The sequence below is a fragment of the Podarcis pityusensis genome (genome assembly GCF_964106645.2).
Source record: "Podarcis pityusensis genome assembly, chromosome: 5".
Taxonomy (NCBI): Eukaryota; Metazoa; Chordata; class Lepidosauria; order Squamata; family Lacertidae; genus Podarcis; species Podarcis pityusensis.
The window spans coordinates 20,586,077-20,604,843 of record NC_138032.1 but is presented as its reverse complement, the minus strand read 5'-3'; the positions used below and the strand labels follow the sequence as shown (position 1 = coordinate 20,604,843).

The window sequence follows — 18,767 nt, the reverse complement described above, 5'->3', positions numbered from 1 at the left end:
TGGATGTTTCCTGTGGAATTTGATTTTGGATAGAGAAGCATGATTAGGCATCACCCTGTGGAATCCAGAAACGTGTAAATTAGATATATACTCACGGTATTTTCACTCCTATGCGTGAATACTATACTTTCCACTGGAAAGCATGATCTCCGGAAAGTCTGCATAGAATAGCCTATATATGCCAGAATTATCAGAGCTAGATGTCTGATTTAGGGCGCAAGGAATCCTATACACACTTACCTGGCAGTAAGTTCCATTAAACTCAATAGCCCTTACTTCTGAGGAGACATGTATAGGATTGCACCGTAAAATTTGGTATAACTGTAAGCAAGTTAAGCGTCTCAACAACCCACCAGCTGGACTGCTGAATTGTTAACACCAGCAAATCTGCGTGAAATAAACTCAGGAGGTGTAAGAAATTCCGGACACAACATTTACTTTTGCCGAAAGCAGTGGGTTTGCTCTGATATAATCCAAACCACCACTTGGAACCGCGAGCATGAAGTGTAGAAGCAAGTACATTTAGGATCGCAGCTGAACTCTGGGGAAAAAAGGATTTGTTGCTTTGAATCAAAGTTTAAGCCCGGATGCCTGAAATTTAAGCATATGCGTGAATGCATAAAGTTTCCTTGTGAGATTATGTTCTTATCTCCCATCTAAAAAAAATCCAAAACTCCTTTGCCCCATTGAGCACAGCATTTCAGCTCCCTGTGAATAAACGTAGCGCTGCCGCACCGGGCAGTTTGAAGACCGGGGCCTATTCTTCTTGACCCACCACCCAGAAGCCACCCAGAGCAAAGTAAACAGCGGCTACTTTTACCCCTGTCAGACAAAAGCGTCTCGTCTTTACAGCAAAGAAAGGAAATGGTTTTCTCAGAGAGTCGAGGGGGGGAAATATATATGTCAATGTAGCATGAATTCCAGGAAAGAGCGAGCTTCTTTAATTACTCTTAGCTTAAATGAAAAACGATAAATTTTATTCTTACATCCTCCTCCAACGGGGCGTCTAAACTCCCCTCCTCCCGCAACCATCACAACCCTTAAATAGTCTCAACTGGGAAACTAATTTGCACCTAACCTTAGAAAGCCCATCATTTCCAAGGAAGGAAAATTGCAGGGTGGTGGTGTTTTTTTAAAAGCAATTTGCAGATAAATCACTGCAGTTTTAATCACAGCGCACCTTATACAGACAGAATTCTGTGATTTATTCCGGGTCCTCCCTCCCTTCCCACGCCGCTTTCTTTCCTGGGGAGGAGGCGGGTGTGGGGTGGAGGGAGAAGGTAAGGAATAAAGAAAGGGCATGAATGACAACTCGCATCCGCATCATCGTCATTATTATTTTATTTTTTTAAAGGGGGGGAATATCCCTACGAGGACCGATTAATTAGATTTGTTTATGTGGTCAGCAATGTTGCTTAAATAAGGAAAAGCAAAGAACGAGGAAGAAGAACGCCGAATAGCGAGCGAGCTAGTCTACTAAAGCGGGGGATGGAGAGGAAGAGGAAAAAAGTGCCTTTTCTAATCGATGCATTCGGCGCTCTTCGGTTGGGCTGCGTGAATAGATGAGCTCCGGGGATCGTCTAGTCAGGCCTGAGCGGCGGAAGGAGGCGCCGAAGCTGAAACTACGGAAGCTCAGCGGCCTTCGGCGGGCGCGCCGGCTTCGGAGGTAAATGGGCTCGCGCCGGTGGCTCCGGTTGCTATGGTTGCGGCCGCCCCGTTGGGCCTTAGGCCTCGGGGACCGAAACGAAAGCAATGTCCAAGTGGGGGGTGGGTGTCGGAGCGGGTCTGGCCGGAGGGAACCGCTGCGGCCTAGTTCGCAGGCGTCTGCGTGACGAGCCTCGCCGGCCTTGCCGTCTCTGTCGCGGGAAGCGGCGCGAGCTTTCCTTAGGCCTCGGTGCGTGGGGGTTTGGCGTAGGCGGAGCGCCAAGCTCCCCGTCCCCTGCTGGCTTTAGCGAGGGGAGGTCTCGCTCTCGTCAGTTTGGCGGTGCCTCAAACTGGGCTCGTGTGGGCTTTGGCTCTCGCATTTCCTCCGGCCTGGCCTATCGGAATTAGAAAGATTGGGGGGGGGGGGGACGGGGACGGGACAGCCTCTCTCTGAAAACGCCTCTCCCGAACAGCTTTTAAGTCTAAGACCCTGGGCCAGGCTTCCTCAAACTCGGCCCTCCAGATGTTTTTGGCCTACAATAATAATAATATAATAATTTGTTATTTATATCCCGCCCATCTGGCTGGGTTTCCACAGCCACTCTGGGCGGCTTCCAACCGAATATTAAAAACAATACAGTGTCAGACATTAAAAACTTCCCTAAACAGTTGTCATTTAAAAGTAAAATAGTTGTTTATTGCCTTGACATCTGCTGGGAGGGTGTTCCACAGGGCAGGAGCCACTACCGAGAAGGCCCTCTGTCTGGTTCCCTGTAACCTCACTTCTCGCAGCAAGGGAACCGCCAGAGGGCCCTTGGCGCTGGATCTCAGTTTCCGGGCTGGATGATGGGGGTGGAGACGCTATTTCAGGTATACAGGACCGAGGCTGTTTAGGCCTTTAAAGGTCAGCACCAACACTTTGAATTGTGCTCGGAAATGTACTGGGACCAGTGTTACAGTGGTGCCTCGCAAGACGAATGCCTCGCAAGACGAAAAACGCGCAAGACGAAAGAGTTTTCCGTTTTTTGAGTCATTCCGCAAGACGAATTTCCCTATGGGCTTGCTTCGCAAGACGAAACGTCTTGCGAGTTCTTGCGAGTTTGTTTCCTTTTTCTTAAAGCCGCTAAGCCGTTAATAGCTGCTAAGCTGCTAATAGCCGCTAAGCCGCTAACGGATTAATTTTGTCTTGCGAGGCACCACTGTATATGGTCTCGGCGGCCACTCCCAGTCACCAGTCTAGCTGCCACATTCTGGATTAATTGCAGTTTCCGAGACACCTTCAAAGGTAGCCCCACGTAGAGTGCATTGCAGTAGTCTAACTAGAGCATGCACCATTCTGGCAAGACAGTCTGCAGGCAGTTAGTGTCTCAGCCTGCATACCAGATGGAGCTGGTAAACAGCTGCCCCGGACACAGAATTAACCTGCGCCTCCATGGACAGCTGTGAGTCCAAAATGACTCCTAGGTTGCGCACCTGGTCCTTCAGGGGCACAGTTACCCCATTCAGGATCAGAGAGTCCTCCACGCCAGCCAGCCCCATGTCCCCCAAGAACAGTACTTCTGTCTTGTCAGGATTCATCCTCAATCACTCCCTTGATCCCTGGCTAGCAGGACCAATGGTCAGGAATGATGGGAATTGTAGTCTCAAAACATCTGGAGGTCTGAGTTTGAGGACGCCTGCCCTGGACAGATGTCTTAGGGCCCTGGCAATCTATGTGCCAACCCCCCCCCCGAACCCTGAAGTGGGTGCCCCTGTGTCTCACCCAGCACTCTGTCATGTTGAAAGAGAGCAACAGAAGAAGAACCCAGCTGGATCAGAAAAAAGCCCATCTAGCCCAGCATCCTGTTCTTGGAGTAGACAGCTAAGTTGCCTGTGTGAAGCCTGCGAGCAGACCCACCCTCCGCACTTGTGATTCCCACAAGACATACTGCCTCCCTGAGTAGGATTCAGGAGCCTAATGTAGCTATTGATAGCCTCATCCTCCATGCATGAAAGTCTGTGCTCTTTCAAAGCCCTCCCAAGATGGTGGTCTCACTACAACTTTAGGGAGCGACTTCCCTATGACTTAGGCCTTGCGTGAAAGAAGTAGGTCTTCTTTGTTTGGCCTGTTCTGACATTCAGCTCCAGTGGATGGTCTCAACCAGAGGGAGACGTGAGAGAAGGGCTCCCTCTCCACTTTCACCACACCACACATGGTGTTCTTTACACTTGTGTCATGTCTCGCACCCCTCCACAAGCCTTGTTGCACTAGTATCCTGCGTTGCAAATCAATTTATTGGAAGAGGATTACTTGGTGGAGGGTGGGGTGAAGGATGCTGCAGCTTCACCTCCCAACCGCATGTGGCTTGTTATTGTCAGATGCCACTTCTATTTTTTGTCCCTAATTTGGCAGTATATTTGAGGAAAAATTAACCGTGATCCTCCAGTTGCTGACCGCTACTGTAGGATGTTCTGTTTCCAGCAGGAAACGCGAGTTGATGTGTTTTCTGTACTCTTCAGCCTGTAGTATTAAGGCGATGGTGTTCAACATTCTGCCAAGTGTATTTGAAATCTAATATATGAGACAGCACCAATAAATATGTAGTCCCTCTTCCACCTAATGAACCATGGATTAGGCAGGATCATAGTGTGGGAGTGGCAGGCAGCTATGAAGACTTGACTCTTATGTCTTAAGCAGACTTGTGGTCTGCTCCTCTTAGATGGTGTAGTTTTATTCTGGTTGAGGTCAATGGGGTTTCATTTAGATCACATATAAGCCCTGTTTTAAAAGAGCTTCACTGATTGTCAGTTCATTTATGGTTCCAATTCAAAGTGCTCTTGGTGGTTCTGCCACCCTGGTGGTGGTGGCTCAAGGAGAGAGCATTGTGGCAGCCCCTAAGTTGTAGAACTCTCTCCCCACAGAGGTGCACCTAGCAGCTGCAGTATGTAGTTTTCACTGAATGCTGGAGATGTACCTCTTTGGCCTTTGACATCTGAGATGTATAGTTTTAAGATCCACCTTTTTGTGATTGTATTCTTTTGTTCCTAATGTTATATTTTAAGTTGTTATAACCTGCCGTTGGACTTAAGGCTGAAGGGTAGGTTATTGTTGTTATTATTAGTAATGTTTATGATAGTAATAATAATAATTTACTTCCAGGTAAATGTACATAGGTTCACAAGTTGAATCAAGCTAGATCCTGCTGCCTGTGCTATTTGTGACATGTATCTTCTAAGTTGGCGGTTCTTGTTTTAGTATTGTATACTAATAGTTTCTCTTCTTCCAAACACTTTCCTTCATTCCAGAAGGTTAGACCCTTAGAAAAATGTCCTCTTTAGTCCTCCTTCCTCCATTCTTCAATTTTTACTGAGTGTAAAGCCAAGTTTCTTGCCTTGTTTATGTTCATGATAATGGCACTAAACCTTAATGGAGGTAATAGCTTTAAGCTGGAATCATATGCATAAGTACCTGGGAATAAGTGCTTGAACATACTAGGACTTCCAAGACAACATCCATTTGTTAGGGTGAAAGCTTTTCCCCATCTTCCCCAAGGAAAAAATGAAATTTGCTTCACATACTTGGGGGTTCCCAGTTCCCAGTCCTAAGGACAGTTACTTGGAAGCAAGCTCTCTTAATTTCAGTGATAAAAGTAAATATGATCAGGATTGTTGTTTGTAGCTTTGGAAAAGGTGTTACAAGAGAGCAGGCCCAAGTAAATAGCAACTACCTAGCAGCAGTGGTACAGTCATACATCGGGTTAAAGTTGCTTCAGGTTGAGCGTTTTCGGGTTGTGCTCCGCGGCAACCTGGAAGTAACGGAACGTGTTACTTCCGGGTTTCACTGCTCACGCATGCGCAGACGCTCTAAATGACGTCATGCGCAGAAGCGGCAAATCGCAACCCGCAGATGCGGGTTGCGTTCTCTTCAGGATGCGAACAGGGCTCCGGAACGGATCCTGTTCGCATCCAGAGGTACCACTGTATTAGATAATGTTAAGTTAGGATTTGGGTCTAAACTGAATACTGGTGTATGGAGATTGGTAAGGGTACAGCAGGCTTTCTATGATAATGTTTAAGATTTCATCTGATGTTTACAGTTCTTTTGTCTTTTTTAAAAAATAGCTTGTTAAAATGGGTCGCCGCTCATCAGACACTGAGGAAGAGAGCAGAAGCAAAAGAAAAAAGAAACACCGTAGGAGGTCATCTTCAAGCAGTTCTTCTGATAGCAGAACTTACAGCCGTAAAAAATCAGGAAGGAAGTCAAGGTCACGGTCTCGAGATCTCCAGTTTCGTTCACATTCATATGAAAAGAGGTAAATGAATTAATTTGTATTGGGTTTTGAAAGTGTTTGTAGAAAAGGCTACTTAAAATATTTAGCAGGCATAATTCACAGCTTGATCCAACATTCTGCTGTAGATAATGGCATATACAGGCAATGACTAATTTAGGTAAAGGTAAAGTGACCCCTGACCATTAGGCCCATTCGTGGCCGACTCTGGGGTTGCGGCGCTCATCTCGCTTTATTGGCCGAGGGAGCCGGCGTACAGCTTCCAGGTCATGTGGCCGGCATGACTAAGCCGCTTTACCTTCCCGCCTGTTTATCTACTTGCACTTGACGTGCTTTCGAACTGCTAGGTTGGCAGGATTGACCAATTTATGTGTGTCCAATTGACGTGCGGCCATGCATGCACGCATAGCAACAAGCCACAAGTGGCTTGAAAAGGGGGTGGAATGGGGTGGGCAGGGAGAGCTTATGTGCGCTGCACTGATGCACGGGTTGGGGTGGGGGTCAGAAATGTAACCCCATGCCAATCGGTTGTTGCCTGTAGGTTGTGGCATAAATACCCAGCAAAGGCACAAAGAAACAAAATATCCCCCTTGCTCTGGTGTTCATCCAGGGCTACTGTATGAGTGTTCTGCTCCAACTGGCAATACCTTTTGGATTGAGGCACTAGTGGAGACGAAGGTAGAGCTGCTGGTTACTTCTTGCACATCATCCAGTGTATACTGAAGTGGTTTTGGATTATTGCATAGATGCAGTGCTGCATTCCATATATTGGGGGGCAACATTAACAATCAACCAGATTTTCAATGCAAAGTGCGTAATGCAGGTTGGCTCTGCCTCATTTGGCTTGCATAGGATGCTGCTTCAGCTGTGTCCAAACAAACTGGATTACAGGCGTATGTGGTTGAATCTGGATATGCCACTGGGTTATGTGGAAGGAGAGGATCAGGAATTAAGTCCCCTTATTGCTCTCTGGTTAGTATAAATTTGTGGACATATAAACATCATCTACCTGCTTTTTATCTAGGGTGGTTCCTTTCCTTATCTGTGTAATAGTAATCACTTTGTAAATTTGTATTTGGTATTGAGGAACTACCATATTACTGGTAAAAAATAAAACTTCTACATTATTGAAATTTCAGTAAAAATATAATGGCAATGAAAGAAGGCTTACTTCTTGCTGAAAGTAATATCATTAACAGTCACTCTTACGGCTTTTGATGTTTCTTTTTATATTTTAGTTGAAAAGAAGCAAATATTTACAAGAAAGTTTCTCAGTCCAAAATTATAAAATTATTATGTGTTTTCCAGTAGACAATAGTGTCCATTTCTCTGAAAATAGAATTGATGGACGTATTCTTTTTTCCTTTGCACATAATCTGTCCATTCAACTTGGCAGTTTCAAGAATGTTGATAAAGCGTTCCTTGCTAGATGAACAGAAACTTGTTCCAATATCTAGCAATTTTGGGGTGTGTGTGGCATTTTTAACAAATCCAGAATCAGTAGATGGAATGAAAGAGAAGCTTGCTTGTCTAAATATTCAATAATATAACTCTAGGATCTAATTTTACCAGAATACCACTAACATGTTAGAAAATTTCTAACACCTGGATTATAAGAACATAAGAAGAGTCTTGTTGGATTTGCCAAAGGCCTAGTTCAGTATTCTGTTTTCAGCCATGGCTAACTGGATGCCTATGGCTTGTTCAGTACAAGGTCATGGATGCGGTAGCCCTATTTTGCTGTGGCCCAAGAAATGGTATTTGGAGACATGCTGTTTCTGATCAAGGAGGCAACATATAGACACCTACAGGTGAAACTCGGAAAATTAGAATATCGTGGAAAAGTTCATTTATTTCAGTAATTCAACTTAAAAGGTGAAACTAATATATGAGATAGACTCATGACATGCAAAACGAGATATGTCAAGCCTTTATTTGTTATAATTGTGAGGATCATGGCGTACAGCTGATGAAAACCCCAAATTAACAATCTCAGAAAATTAGAATATTAAATGAAATCAGCAAAACAAGGACTGCAAATAGAGCAATATTGGACCTCTGAGAAGTAGAAGCAAGCATATGTACTCAGTACTTGGTTTGGGCCCCTTTTGCATTAATTACTGCCTCAGTGCGGTGTGGCATGGATGCTATCAGCCTGTGGCACTGCTGAAGTCTTTATGGAAGACCAGGAAGCTTCAATATCAGCCTTCAGCTCTTCTGCATTGCTCGGTCTCATGTCTCTTGGCAATGCCCCATAGATTCTCTATGGGGTTCAGGTCAGGGGAGCCAATCAAGCACAATAATTCCATGGGCATTGAACCAGGTTTTGGTACTTTTGGCAGTGTGGGCAGGTGCCAAAGACCTGCTGGAAAATGAAGTCAGCATCCCCATAAAGCTCGTTTACGGAAGGAAGCGTGAAGTGCTCCAAAATCTCCTGGTAGATGGCTGTGTTGACCCTGGACTTAATGAAGCACAGTGGACCAACACCAGCTGATTTAAAATTAACTTTTTAACACAGCATAATTTTATTAATCCAGATTTCCAAAATAGCCTACAGAAGAGAACCATAAAACAAATATAAAACAGATCAAAAACATCAAAACAAAAGCAGTTATCGTAGCAATATTAAATTACAAATCCTGGGCAATCTTTTTTGGGGGGAAACGTTCTAAAACATGGCTCTCCGGGCAACCCAGTCAAGTGGCAGCATTTAAATAATAGTAATTATTATTAAGAAAGCCTACAGATCGGCAGGGATATTTAGAGAAGGACCTCTGGTGCCAGACTTAACAAACAGGTAGGTTCCTTTTTGAAAAAAGAAATGAAATGAAAGCCTTTCCGTAATTTGTATTGACTGTTAGACCCACAAATAGCTCTGAGATGAGTGTGAGGATCAGACTACAGTGGTACCTTGGGTTAAGTACTTAATTCGTTCCAGAGGTCCGTTCTTAACTTGAAACTGTTCTTAACCTGAAGCACCACTTTAGCTAATGGGGCCTCCTGCTGCTGCCGCGCCGCCGGAGCACAATTTCTGTTCTCATCCTGAAGCAAAGTTCTTAACCCGAGGTACTATTTCTGGGTTAGCGGAGTCTGTAACCTGAAGCATATGTAACCTGAAGCGTACGTAACCCGAGGTACCACTGTACTGGCCATTGATGTCTTCCATGAGCTGGGTAAAGCAGTTTTGTTCTCCTGTGCTACCCGTAACTCAGCCTGGTGCCTGAGGGTTTGGAGTGCATTGTTATTGGATGACAGTGGCTCCGTTTCACTATTTCGTCTAGTACTTGAGAAAGCTTCTGTGGTTCTGACTGGGTGCCCGGAGGTGGTCATGGGCTGAATGAGGGCTGACAAACTGTGGCACAATGTAGACAAGACAGACGTGCTCCTGGTCAGGAGGAAGACAGAATCTGTAGTAGGGATTAAATGAGTTTTGGATGCAGATGTAGTCCCATTGAAAAATCATATTTGCAGTTGAATGTTCCTGGATACAGCTTTACATCCAGCTTGTTACATTGTGATTGGGCAATGTGTTATGCATGGGTCCACCCTGTGAAGAGTCTTTGGGAAGCTAGCTGCAGTGGGTCCAGAAAGCAGCAGCAAGGATGTGGACACGCATCCATGGGACTATTGTGCAACATCTGTGCTCACTGCCAATTTACGGTACTTCAGGGCTTAGGCCCAGGATACCTGAGGAATCACCTCCTTCCATGTCATTCTGTCCACTTCCTAAAATTAAGGAGAGGCCTTTTTCTGTGTTTCACGTAGGGTTGTGACGTAGGGTTGAGACCTTCGGGTATTGGGTGGTATAGAAATTAAATAAATAATAAATAATAATAGTTGCTGAGAATGAGAGACGGTTTCTTTAGTGGCTCCACCAGTATTACCTTTGTTCATGAAGCGTGGCCGGCCTCCTCTCTGATTGTCTTTCATCAGCTGGTAAAGGAATACATTTTTATTCTGACAAGCTTTTGCCTGCTAAGTAAGAACTCATAGAATGGATTCATAGAATCATAGAATTGGAAGGGACCACAAGGGTCATCAGCTGCCTGCAATGCTTTTACCCAGCATGAGGCTAGAACCCAGGATCCTGAGATTAAGAGTCTTATGCTCTACCTACTGAGCTATTTCACAGGTCATTTATACCTGTGATTCTGCCATTGTAGCTTGTAAATGAATATTTAATGTATTTCATGTTTTTTTATTGCTATATCATTGTTATTTTAATATAGTTTTCTTGTATTGTGACTTTAAATTGTTGTAAGCTATGCATGGGCACTAGATGGGTGACATTTTTTAAAATATAATTTAGAGACTCTCTCCCATGTAAAATATTGTAGGTTTTCCCAACACAGTCTATTGCCTCCCAGTTTTCAGACAGTACATTTTTCACCTATGTTGGCAAAGTAAATCAAGGAGAAATGACCAGACTAGGATATCAGACATTATTTTATAGAAGATAAAATTGCCTGTTCAGAATTTTAGATGACAACGTAATGTTGTAACTATATCTGGATCTTATGGTAGAATAAAATTCAATAAATCTGGTTAATTTCTTTATAGTTAATCAAAGGTGATAGTTAAATATTTTCTTCAGAAAGTTCTGATAGGTAGAATGCCTTCACATTTGTTTTTCCTGGTCCTGTTTTTAATATTGACATGTATCCCCTAAAGGGACATAGTGGGATAATATCAACTGCAATGCCAACATTATGCAGATGACACGCAGCTTTATGAATATCTCTCTTACACTGCAGATATGACTATCTGACAGATAACACCAAGCTTGAAGAAACCCTGGAGGCTGGATGAGAACCAGCTGGCTTATTTGAATCCAGAAAGATCTAAGTATTTGCTTTGAGGATTTGGCTAGCACCTCTGTCTTGACCTCAGTGTAGGATACACCCCTGGCTGTTAAGATAATATAAAATCTCAAGGTTATGCTGGATTCTGCTTGATCTTTGAAGAATTAAATTATGGTGATAGATAAAAGCAACTGTTCCCTTTTCATTTAGTAAATAAATTCCAGTTTTTCACAGATAAAGATAAATATGTCTTTAAATAGAGTAAGCCATTGAGAACATTTTAGAACACCCTGCCATAAGACATATCGTTTGCAAAGTATGTCTTGCAGAATCTAACTCCAGCTTCCATGTTGATTAACCAAGCTTCCTGTCAGATGATGTACAATTAGCTTATTGCTTGAATATCATTCTTTTAAATAATGAAATTGGGTGATTGAGCTTCTGCCAGTTTGGAAACAGGGCCACCCCAAATAAGGTAGTGGTTACTTCCAGGTCGCTGCAGCGCGCAACCCGAAAATACTCGTCCCGAAGCTGCTTTAACCCGAGGTATGACTGTATAGCTCTCCCAGGGGGCCAGAACCACTGGAACGAAATGTTTTGCCAGCTTTGCCAGCTACCTTAAGACTTCAAGGGACCCTGGTCCTTGATATTTTACCCAGAAGAGTCCACTGAGAGCTGCCTATTGCTTTGCTCTGCTTTGGCTTGTCTGGACTTGAGCTCATTTACTTGTCCTGATTGGAAGAAGTGCTGGTCATTGTAGCCATTTCCAACTTTCTCAGCAGAATGGGGAAGGAGAGGGTTTGTGGGGTGATTTAAACAGGCTAACCTTTGTTGTAACCTCAGGTGTGCTTTTATGCCTTTTTTATGCAGGGGACATGCATTCAAAAGTATTTGGTTAGAGTGCCAGAAGGGTACCTTTAAATAGGGGTAGGGAACATGACCCTTCAGATATTGTTGGGCTACTACTCTCATCAGTCCCAACCAGCATAACCAGTGGTCAGAGATGATGAGAGTTGTAGTCCTACAATACCTGAAGGGCACAAGTTCCCCATCTCTGGCTTCAGTGATAAATTATTTTATTTAATAAAATTTATACATTTATTGATTGTAAAAACAACAACACAAAACTTCAAAAATTTCCCTAATAAGAATTAAAACAATAATTTAAGACTTTCAAAAAGTTAAAATAGCAGTAAAAGCAGATTAAAACTCACACCAAGTTTCTAAGCATGAAAAGATAGGGCATGTTGTTGATGATGATGATGATAATAATAATAATAATAATAATAATAATAATAATAGAATTTATATACTGCCATATACCCGCAGGTCTCATGGTATGATAAGGTAGCTTAAAATGGCAGTTTGCTCTTATGCGTTATTGACTGTGTAGGGATGTGCTGTCCTACATTCTATCTTCTGGATCAAACTTCCCATGCTGCTTTTGAACTGTCCTTGCAGAGATGTGTATTGAAATAATTTTAAGGGGCAATAAGATGTGCAGTCACTGGGTATTTATATGAAGCTGCATTATGTTCCTGTTGGGAAGCACTGTTCTACAGATACTGGTGCAGTGATTTTTAATGTGATTTTATGCAGTCTAGGCCATTGTTCATATGTGTTTTGATTTAAAAGACAAGAACAATTGTATTGGCAAGCACTTATGCATGCCCCAATTGACAGTACTACATCGTCCTCCAGTGGGAAGCACCTCTTTATATAGAATAAACCTCCTGGGAGGACAGAGATGCATACTATGAACTGATGATAACTTAAATTTACTTCATATTTCCCAAAGGAAGTACCTCTCTAAGTAGTATAGGTACTAGTGGGGGAAAATACTTTGTGAAATCAACGGAGGCTGGTGTAATGCTGTATAATCTCAATAAATATGCATGGGATGATCTAAAATTTTGAGTTGGGAGGATTTACAAGAGTACATGTTTACTTTTCACTGTTGCGAACCATCCTTATTGTCGTCTAGTCTTTACTTTTTGTTTTGCCAAAAGCTGTGGTGATCTTGAACTTGCTGTGTTCAGGACATTTTCTGCAAAAACGGATATGGAATCTGAAAACCATGGGAACTTGTAGCATCACAGTGCCAATGACATAACAAAACATAAGCATTACAGTAACATTTCTTATTTAGTAAGTTATTATGTACAAAAATAGGAAAAGTACTAAATACGTTTTAATACTACATAGATTGAAATTGTATTCAGAAACATTTATAGTACATCTTTATTTCTTACTCTTATACCAGGAACTGTGTAATTGCACCCCTCTTTTCTATATATAGAACTATTTCCTAGACTTGCGTTGGAGTAAAATCTTATGAATATTTATTTATGATTTATTTTCTTTAATTTATAGGAGGATATATATCCCAAATTGAATTGAATTAAGCAATAAATGAAGAGTATTAAAATTCCATGCGACAGTGAGAGCCCATTATAGCCTATTAAAGCACAGGCAAAGAAAACTATTTTCATCCATTGCCTAAAACTTAACAAATTAGGTACCAAACAAACATAGCTGGGGTGAAAGTTCCATATCTGGTATGCTGCCACTGAGAAGGCCTTATTCTCAGTTGTCGGCCATATTGCCTTTGAAGCTGGGGGCATCTGGAGAAGGGCTTAGGAAGATGATCTTAAAGACTGAGCAGGTTTCTATCCATGTATATGTATATTTCTTTTTAGTTTTTGTTTTCACTGTATGTATGCAGAAAGGCTAGATCAGTGGCAGTGCAAGTGCAAAATGTGAACATTATTATGCTCCACTGATGGACTTTCTGGCAATATCGGTTACTGTTTTAGGCACAGGCATCGATCTAGCAGCAGCTCTTCATATGGATCCAAGAGAAAACGGAGCCGGAGCCGTTCAAGAGACCGAGGAAAATTATATCGGTCTCAGAGATCAAGATCAAAGAGCAGAACAAGAAGGTATGACCATTTTGCCCTCGGAGAATAAGATTGACCAGATAATGTATACTTTTCTCTCTATTCTCTTGCCTTGTTGTCTACAGTGATAGTTATATTAACTTTAGAGAGTTATGTAGTGTCAATGCAAAAGGTTGAATTAGCTTGACCTTCCTATCCTGGAGTTTAAACTTAAAGCAGTTCAGTATTACAAGTGACTAATAGGGTGTGTGGTATATACACTGCCATAGTAGGCCAACACAATAAGAAATACTTGTTTTGCCGGGTAGTCATTCTAATGTTACTAGCAGATGTGCTAAACCAACTGTTGGACTTGGGATGAAATTGAAATAAAGTAGTACTTTGTAGTTCTCAATTTAAATACAGATATTTGAATTTGTGAGTGTGTGTCAGACAGAACTGTATGGAGCTGCAGTTGTGCTTTCAGCATGAAGGAGGTGACTCACACAAGGTGTTACCGACAATAAGTCCTCTGTATGTGGACTGGAATGTAGGAAATCAGAATCAGCATTTGAAACGTTATCTGTTAATGGATCTATAAACGGAATCACAAAAAAATCCAGCCGTTTGGCAGAAATCATAGCTTCTGCCTATAGCTATTATGGCTGCTGATGGTTTAGTATTTTAAGTAAGAAGCATGAGAAATGTGTGTGACTAAATGTATGTACAAGTGTTTGTAAATAACTGCTTAGAAACTTTGGTATATAAATACCTTAATTTAAAAAACAAACAAACATTTTAAAACTATTTTGGTGATTGTACTAGAAGGTTAGAGCTATATTTCACATGAAGAAAATAGTTTATTTTGTTTTAGCCCAAGAAAGTTGATGGATGCAAATGTGTTATCCCTGATGGAAAGAGCCATTGACTGTCAGCATGTTCAACACACTGAGACTAATTTTTTGTCAGCCTAATATTTTAAAATATTTCCTTGTTGGCAGTAAAATAGCACATGTATTTTCTGAAGGAAATGGAAAATCAAGGAAGAGTACATACAGTCTTGAAGACGGGAGATTTATGCTCTTGTGGGGCAATGGATTGAGAATGAATAAAACAACCTGTGAGCAAGGAGGCTTTCAGTGATAGTTGCAACTTGAGACTTTTTCACTCATACACACAACTGTGTGGAAATCTTTTTTCCTTAGTGTTATCTACCATGACAGTGGTATGTATGTGGGGCAGATTGTCTAAGAAAGAGCCACATAATTGGGCATACCCATAGACACATGCAGCACAGCTGCTGCTATCATAGGGAAGCAACTTCCACATGTGCGAGCGAAAAGGGCAAGACTTGGGAAACCATTGTAAGCTAATCTTTGAAATATGTGACTGGATTTTGATGACACCTCGATTCCTTCTACTGGAAAGCAGTAATTCTGCATATGAGGTTGTAAGTAGATTTGTGATGATCTGTGGATCTGTAAATGGTTTGAATCACAAAGCATTCCAGATGTCTGTTCAGATCGAAAAGTGGGATATAAATTGGGTGAATAAGTCAATAAATAAATGAGAGCATTTCAAAATGAATGTTGTTAAGTGATGAATTTCTGCAATTTTTTGGTTGATGTGGAACAGAACCCTATCTGTATTTGAGGATCTGTACTGGTCTTCTGTGTCATTGCAGACTGGGAAGTGGACTTAAAATATCTTCACTGTGTTGAGAATACTAACGCTAGATCATTTCTTGCTAGGTTTATTACTTTGTGCATTTATTACATAGGTAACTGGTAAATTGTCTTCCCATTCTTATATTCTGGCTATATGTGTGGCTAGTTAGTTCCATTGATAAACAGTACAGCGTAGCTAAGTTTATGTGTTGCCCCTTTAAGGAGATGTACATTGAGCTGTACACTACATAAGTTTTCAGAGTGTCAGTCCATAGATAGAAAGCACTTTTGGAGTTCATTAAGAAATCTTCTCTGAGGGGAGATACAAAATATTTTATGTATAGTATGTTCCATTAATAAGGTTTGTCTATTTTATTTTATTTTATTTTTAAATATCTAAAGAGTATTCTCTAAAACTCAGTCCTAGTTTAAAGTTTAACCCAGGCCACTGAAAGACATTTAAAATAAAACTGAAAGTTTTATTTTCTTCTGAAAGTGTTATTCTGAAAGTGACTCAAGTTTGGGCTTTGGTGGGTCTGTGAGAAAAGGGAGTCTCAGAACTACTGAAAACAGAAGAATATCAAGGCTTTATATAACACATAGTCAGATATTTTGAACTGAGAATTTTGAGCCTAGCATAAAAATCATGATACTTGCAATATAATATATTTGTATTGAGTGCTGTTTCCAGGTTTTAGTATTTTTCTAATAGAAATTAGAGCCTTAAATGATTAAAGACTTAACTGTGCAAAGTGTTGGACACGTGAATCAATCTGAAATGCAAATTCTTAATTCATAAAAAACCCTCATTTGTTAAAAAGGCTCCACACCTTACATATCAAGTAACATAGATTTTCTTCACCCAAAAGACAGATGTGTTCATATTACATTTATTTATTTTATTTTATTTTAGTTATACCTCAGGTCAAGAATTGAGGCTCCCTAGTTATGCTATAGATTCAAAATTGTCCTACAGCAAAACAGTACAATGCAAATAAGACTTAATAAGATCACAAACTGAATTTCAGCAAAACAACCAAGATTTACATTAAATTAGGAATTTTAAAACTGATTTAGTTTGTTTTACTGAGCATTTGCTTAATAACATTTCGTCTTCTTGCAATCTTTTTAAAGACAATAATTCCTCTGTGAAATGCGGGCACATCCTCAGCAGAAAAATTGAAAGCAACAGCTCACTTTCTGAAACCACAGATATAGTGATATAAAGAAATATTTCAGCTCTACAAAATTTAATAAATCATCCCATTTCCTAATTTGATCATATTAGATGCTGATGTGGAAGAAGCATTTCAAATACCATCTCCTCATTAATATACATCAGTCTGGGGAATAGAATAGAATACTTATGCAGAGATGTCACAGTTAGTGTTTCTTAGTTTACTAAGTGGAACAGGTTGATGCGATACTGAGTGCTATTTGTCAATGTCTTGTTAAAATGGTTTGGGTCGAGTTATGGAGTCCAGAAAGACGGCGGCTGATAAATCAAAAGTGGATTGAGTGGACAGGAGGCAGTGATTGATACTGTGACAGGATATGAAGAAAGGAATCTTGATACAAGCATGCACAATATTGAATATGAGAAGGAAAATGACCCTGGAGTATGGATATTATTCAAGGAAATGAGAATAATAATATCAGTTTGAAATTATTGCTGTGTGAAGATTAGGATACGGCAGTTCTTATTAGGCTATTATGTGTTCTGGATGGTAGCATTAGAATTCTATACAGTTTGCACATGCATACAGAATCAAGGTATTCCTGGTGGTGTTATTTATTTCTATTAATTGTAGAATTTGTTTCATATGTCATGCATATGTGTTGCATAATTTAATTCTTGAATTCTCAAGGCATTCATTAGAGTAAAACAAAGAGTGCAGTCATATTCTGTATTTTCAGCAATTTTGTGCTCTAATTATGGTATAATACACTATTTTTTAATTGTATGTCTTATAATAAACTCTCTTAAGTTTAAAACTCAGGGTAAACATGGATGAAATTTGTAATGTATGCAATAAAATATAGCAGTTTCCACAAACTGCTAAAATTTGAAGGTAATTATGTTTCTGGATGCAAAGTCATTATTGCCAACATTATATGTGTATTATAAATCTTTCATGTTTCCTCATACTACTTAATTAATGTGTTCTCCTATGGAATTAGAGCTTACATTTAACAGTTTTCCAGATATGAACATCAAATGTAACATTCAGTACTAGTGTATGTAGGTAAATAAGTATCACTACAGGCATCAGATAAGAACATAGGAAGAGCCTTCTGGATCAGGTCAAAGGCCTGTCTAATTCAGCATCCTGTTCTCACCAGATGCTCACGGGGAGCAGCAGTATTCTCCCCTCTTGTGATTCCTAAAAAGGCAGACTGCCTTCAGTAGTGGAATTAGGCATAGCCATTATGGCTACAAGTATGAAGAAGTACGTACTTTTATCTTTCCCAAACTTTCCAACATTCTGCTCTGTTCCTGGCTTCTACTATCATGAGAGAGAAATACTTCTTCCTATACACTTTTTCTGTAACATGTATAATCTACACTTCTACCATGTCTCCCACCCCCAGTTACTTGCTGTTTTTCTAAACTAAAAACTCCAAATGTTGTAACCTTTCACCATAGTTACTCCAACTCTTTCATCATTTTGGTTGCCCTTTCCGTAACCTTTTCCAGGTCTACAGTATCCTTTGTGAGTTGAGGCAATCAGAAGCTTAAACTGTATTCCAAGTATGGCCTCGCTGTGGATTTGTATATATTTATTACTTTGTTTTATTTAATAAAAATTATATACAACTTGATTGTAATAAAACTTCTTAAGCAGTTTACAAGAAATATTGATATTATCAATAAAAGTCTCTCTCTCTCTCTCTCTCTCTCTCTGTGTGTGTGTGTGTGTGTGTGTGTGTAAATAACTAACAGCAAAAATGATTAGAATTTGTCAACTTTTATATGTCCGGATAGGCTTGCCTATACAAATATGTTTGAAGGAGGTGCATCAAAGAGTGCAGTGAAGGTGCCTGCCTGATGTCAGTAAACAGGGAGTTCCAAAGTGTGAGTGCCACCACACTAAAAGATCGATTTCTTGAAACTGTGGATTGGAATGAGTATTACCGTATTTTCCGCCCTATAGGACGCACCGTCCCATAAGGCGCACCTAGTTTTTTGGGGGGGGAAATAAAGGGGAAAAAATTTATTTTCCCCCCCAGGCGCGGGGCTGGGGCGGGGGAAGCCCGAGCTTCCCCTGACCCCAGCCCCCAGAACAGGCAACTCTCCGCAAGCCGTGGGAGCCCGTTGCCGGTCTCCCGCGCCTTGCGGAGAGCTGCGCGAAGCCTGGGCACATTGAGCTCAGCGCGCCCAGGCTACGGCATGCAGGCAACTCTCCGCAAGCCGCGGGAGACCAGCGCCGGGCTCCCGCGCCTTGCGGAGAGGTGCGCGAAGCCTGGAGAGTGAGAGGAGTCGGTGCACACCGACCTCTCTCGCTC

The 18,767-nt window shown here is 41.2% G+C and overlaps 1 protein-coding gene across 3 annotated transcripts in view; it reads left to right on the top strand.

Annotated features, from left to right (window-relative positions):
• Positions 1–1,557: 1,557 nt before the first annotated feature.
• Positions 1,558–18,767, top strand: part of RSRC1 (arginine and serine rich coiled-coil 1) — a 161,430-nt gene continuing 144,220 nt past the window's right edge. For 2 of the 3 annotated variants that reach the window (XM_081008255.1, XM_081008253.1), the window contains exons 1-3: positions 1,558–1,666; positions 5,746–5,936; positions 13,531–13,656. In XM_081008255.1, the coding sequence (XP_080864381.1) occupies positions 5,755–5,936; positions 13,531–13,656 (308 nt within the window). In that variant the 5' untranslated portion in view covers positions 1,558–1,666; positions 5,746–5,754. Of the gene's footprint in view, positions 1,667–1,745; positions 1,895–5,745; positions 5,937–13,530; positions 13,657–18,767 lie in introns of those variants that run through there. The other variant, XM_081008254.1, reaches the window with a different exon arrangement.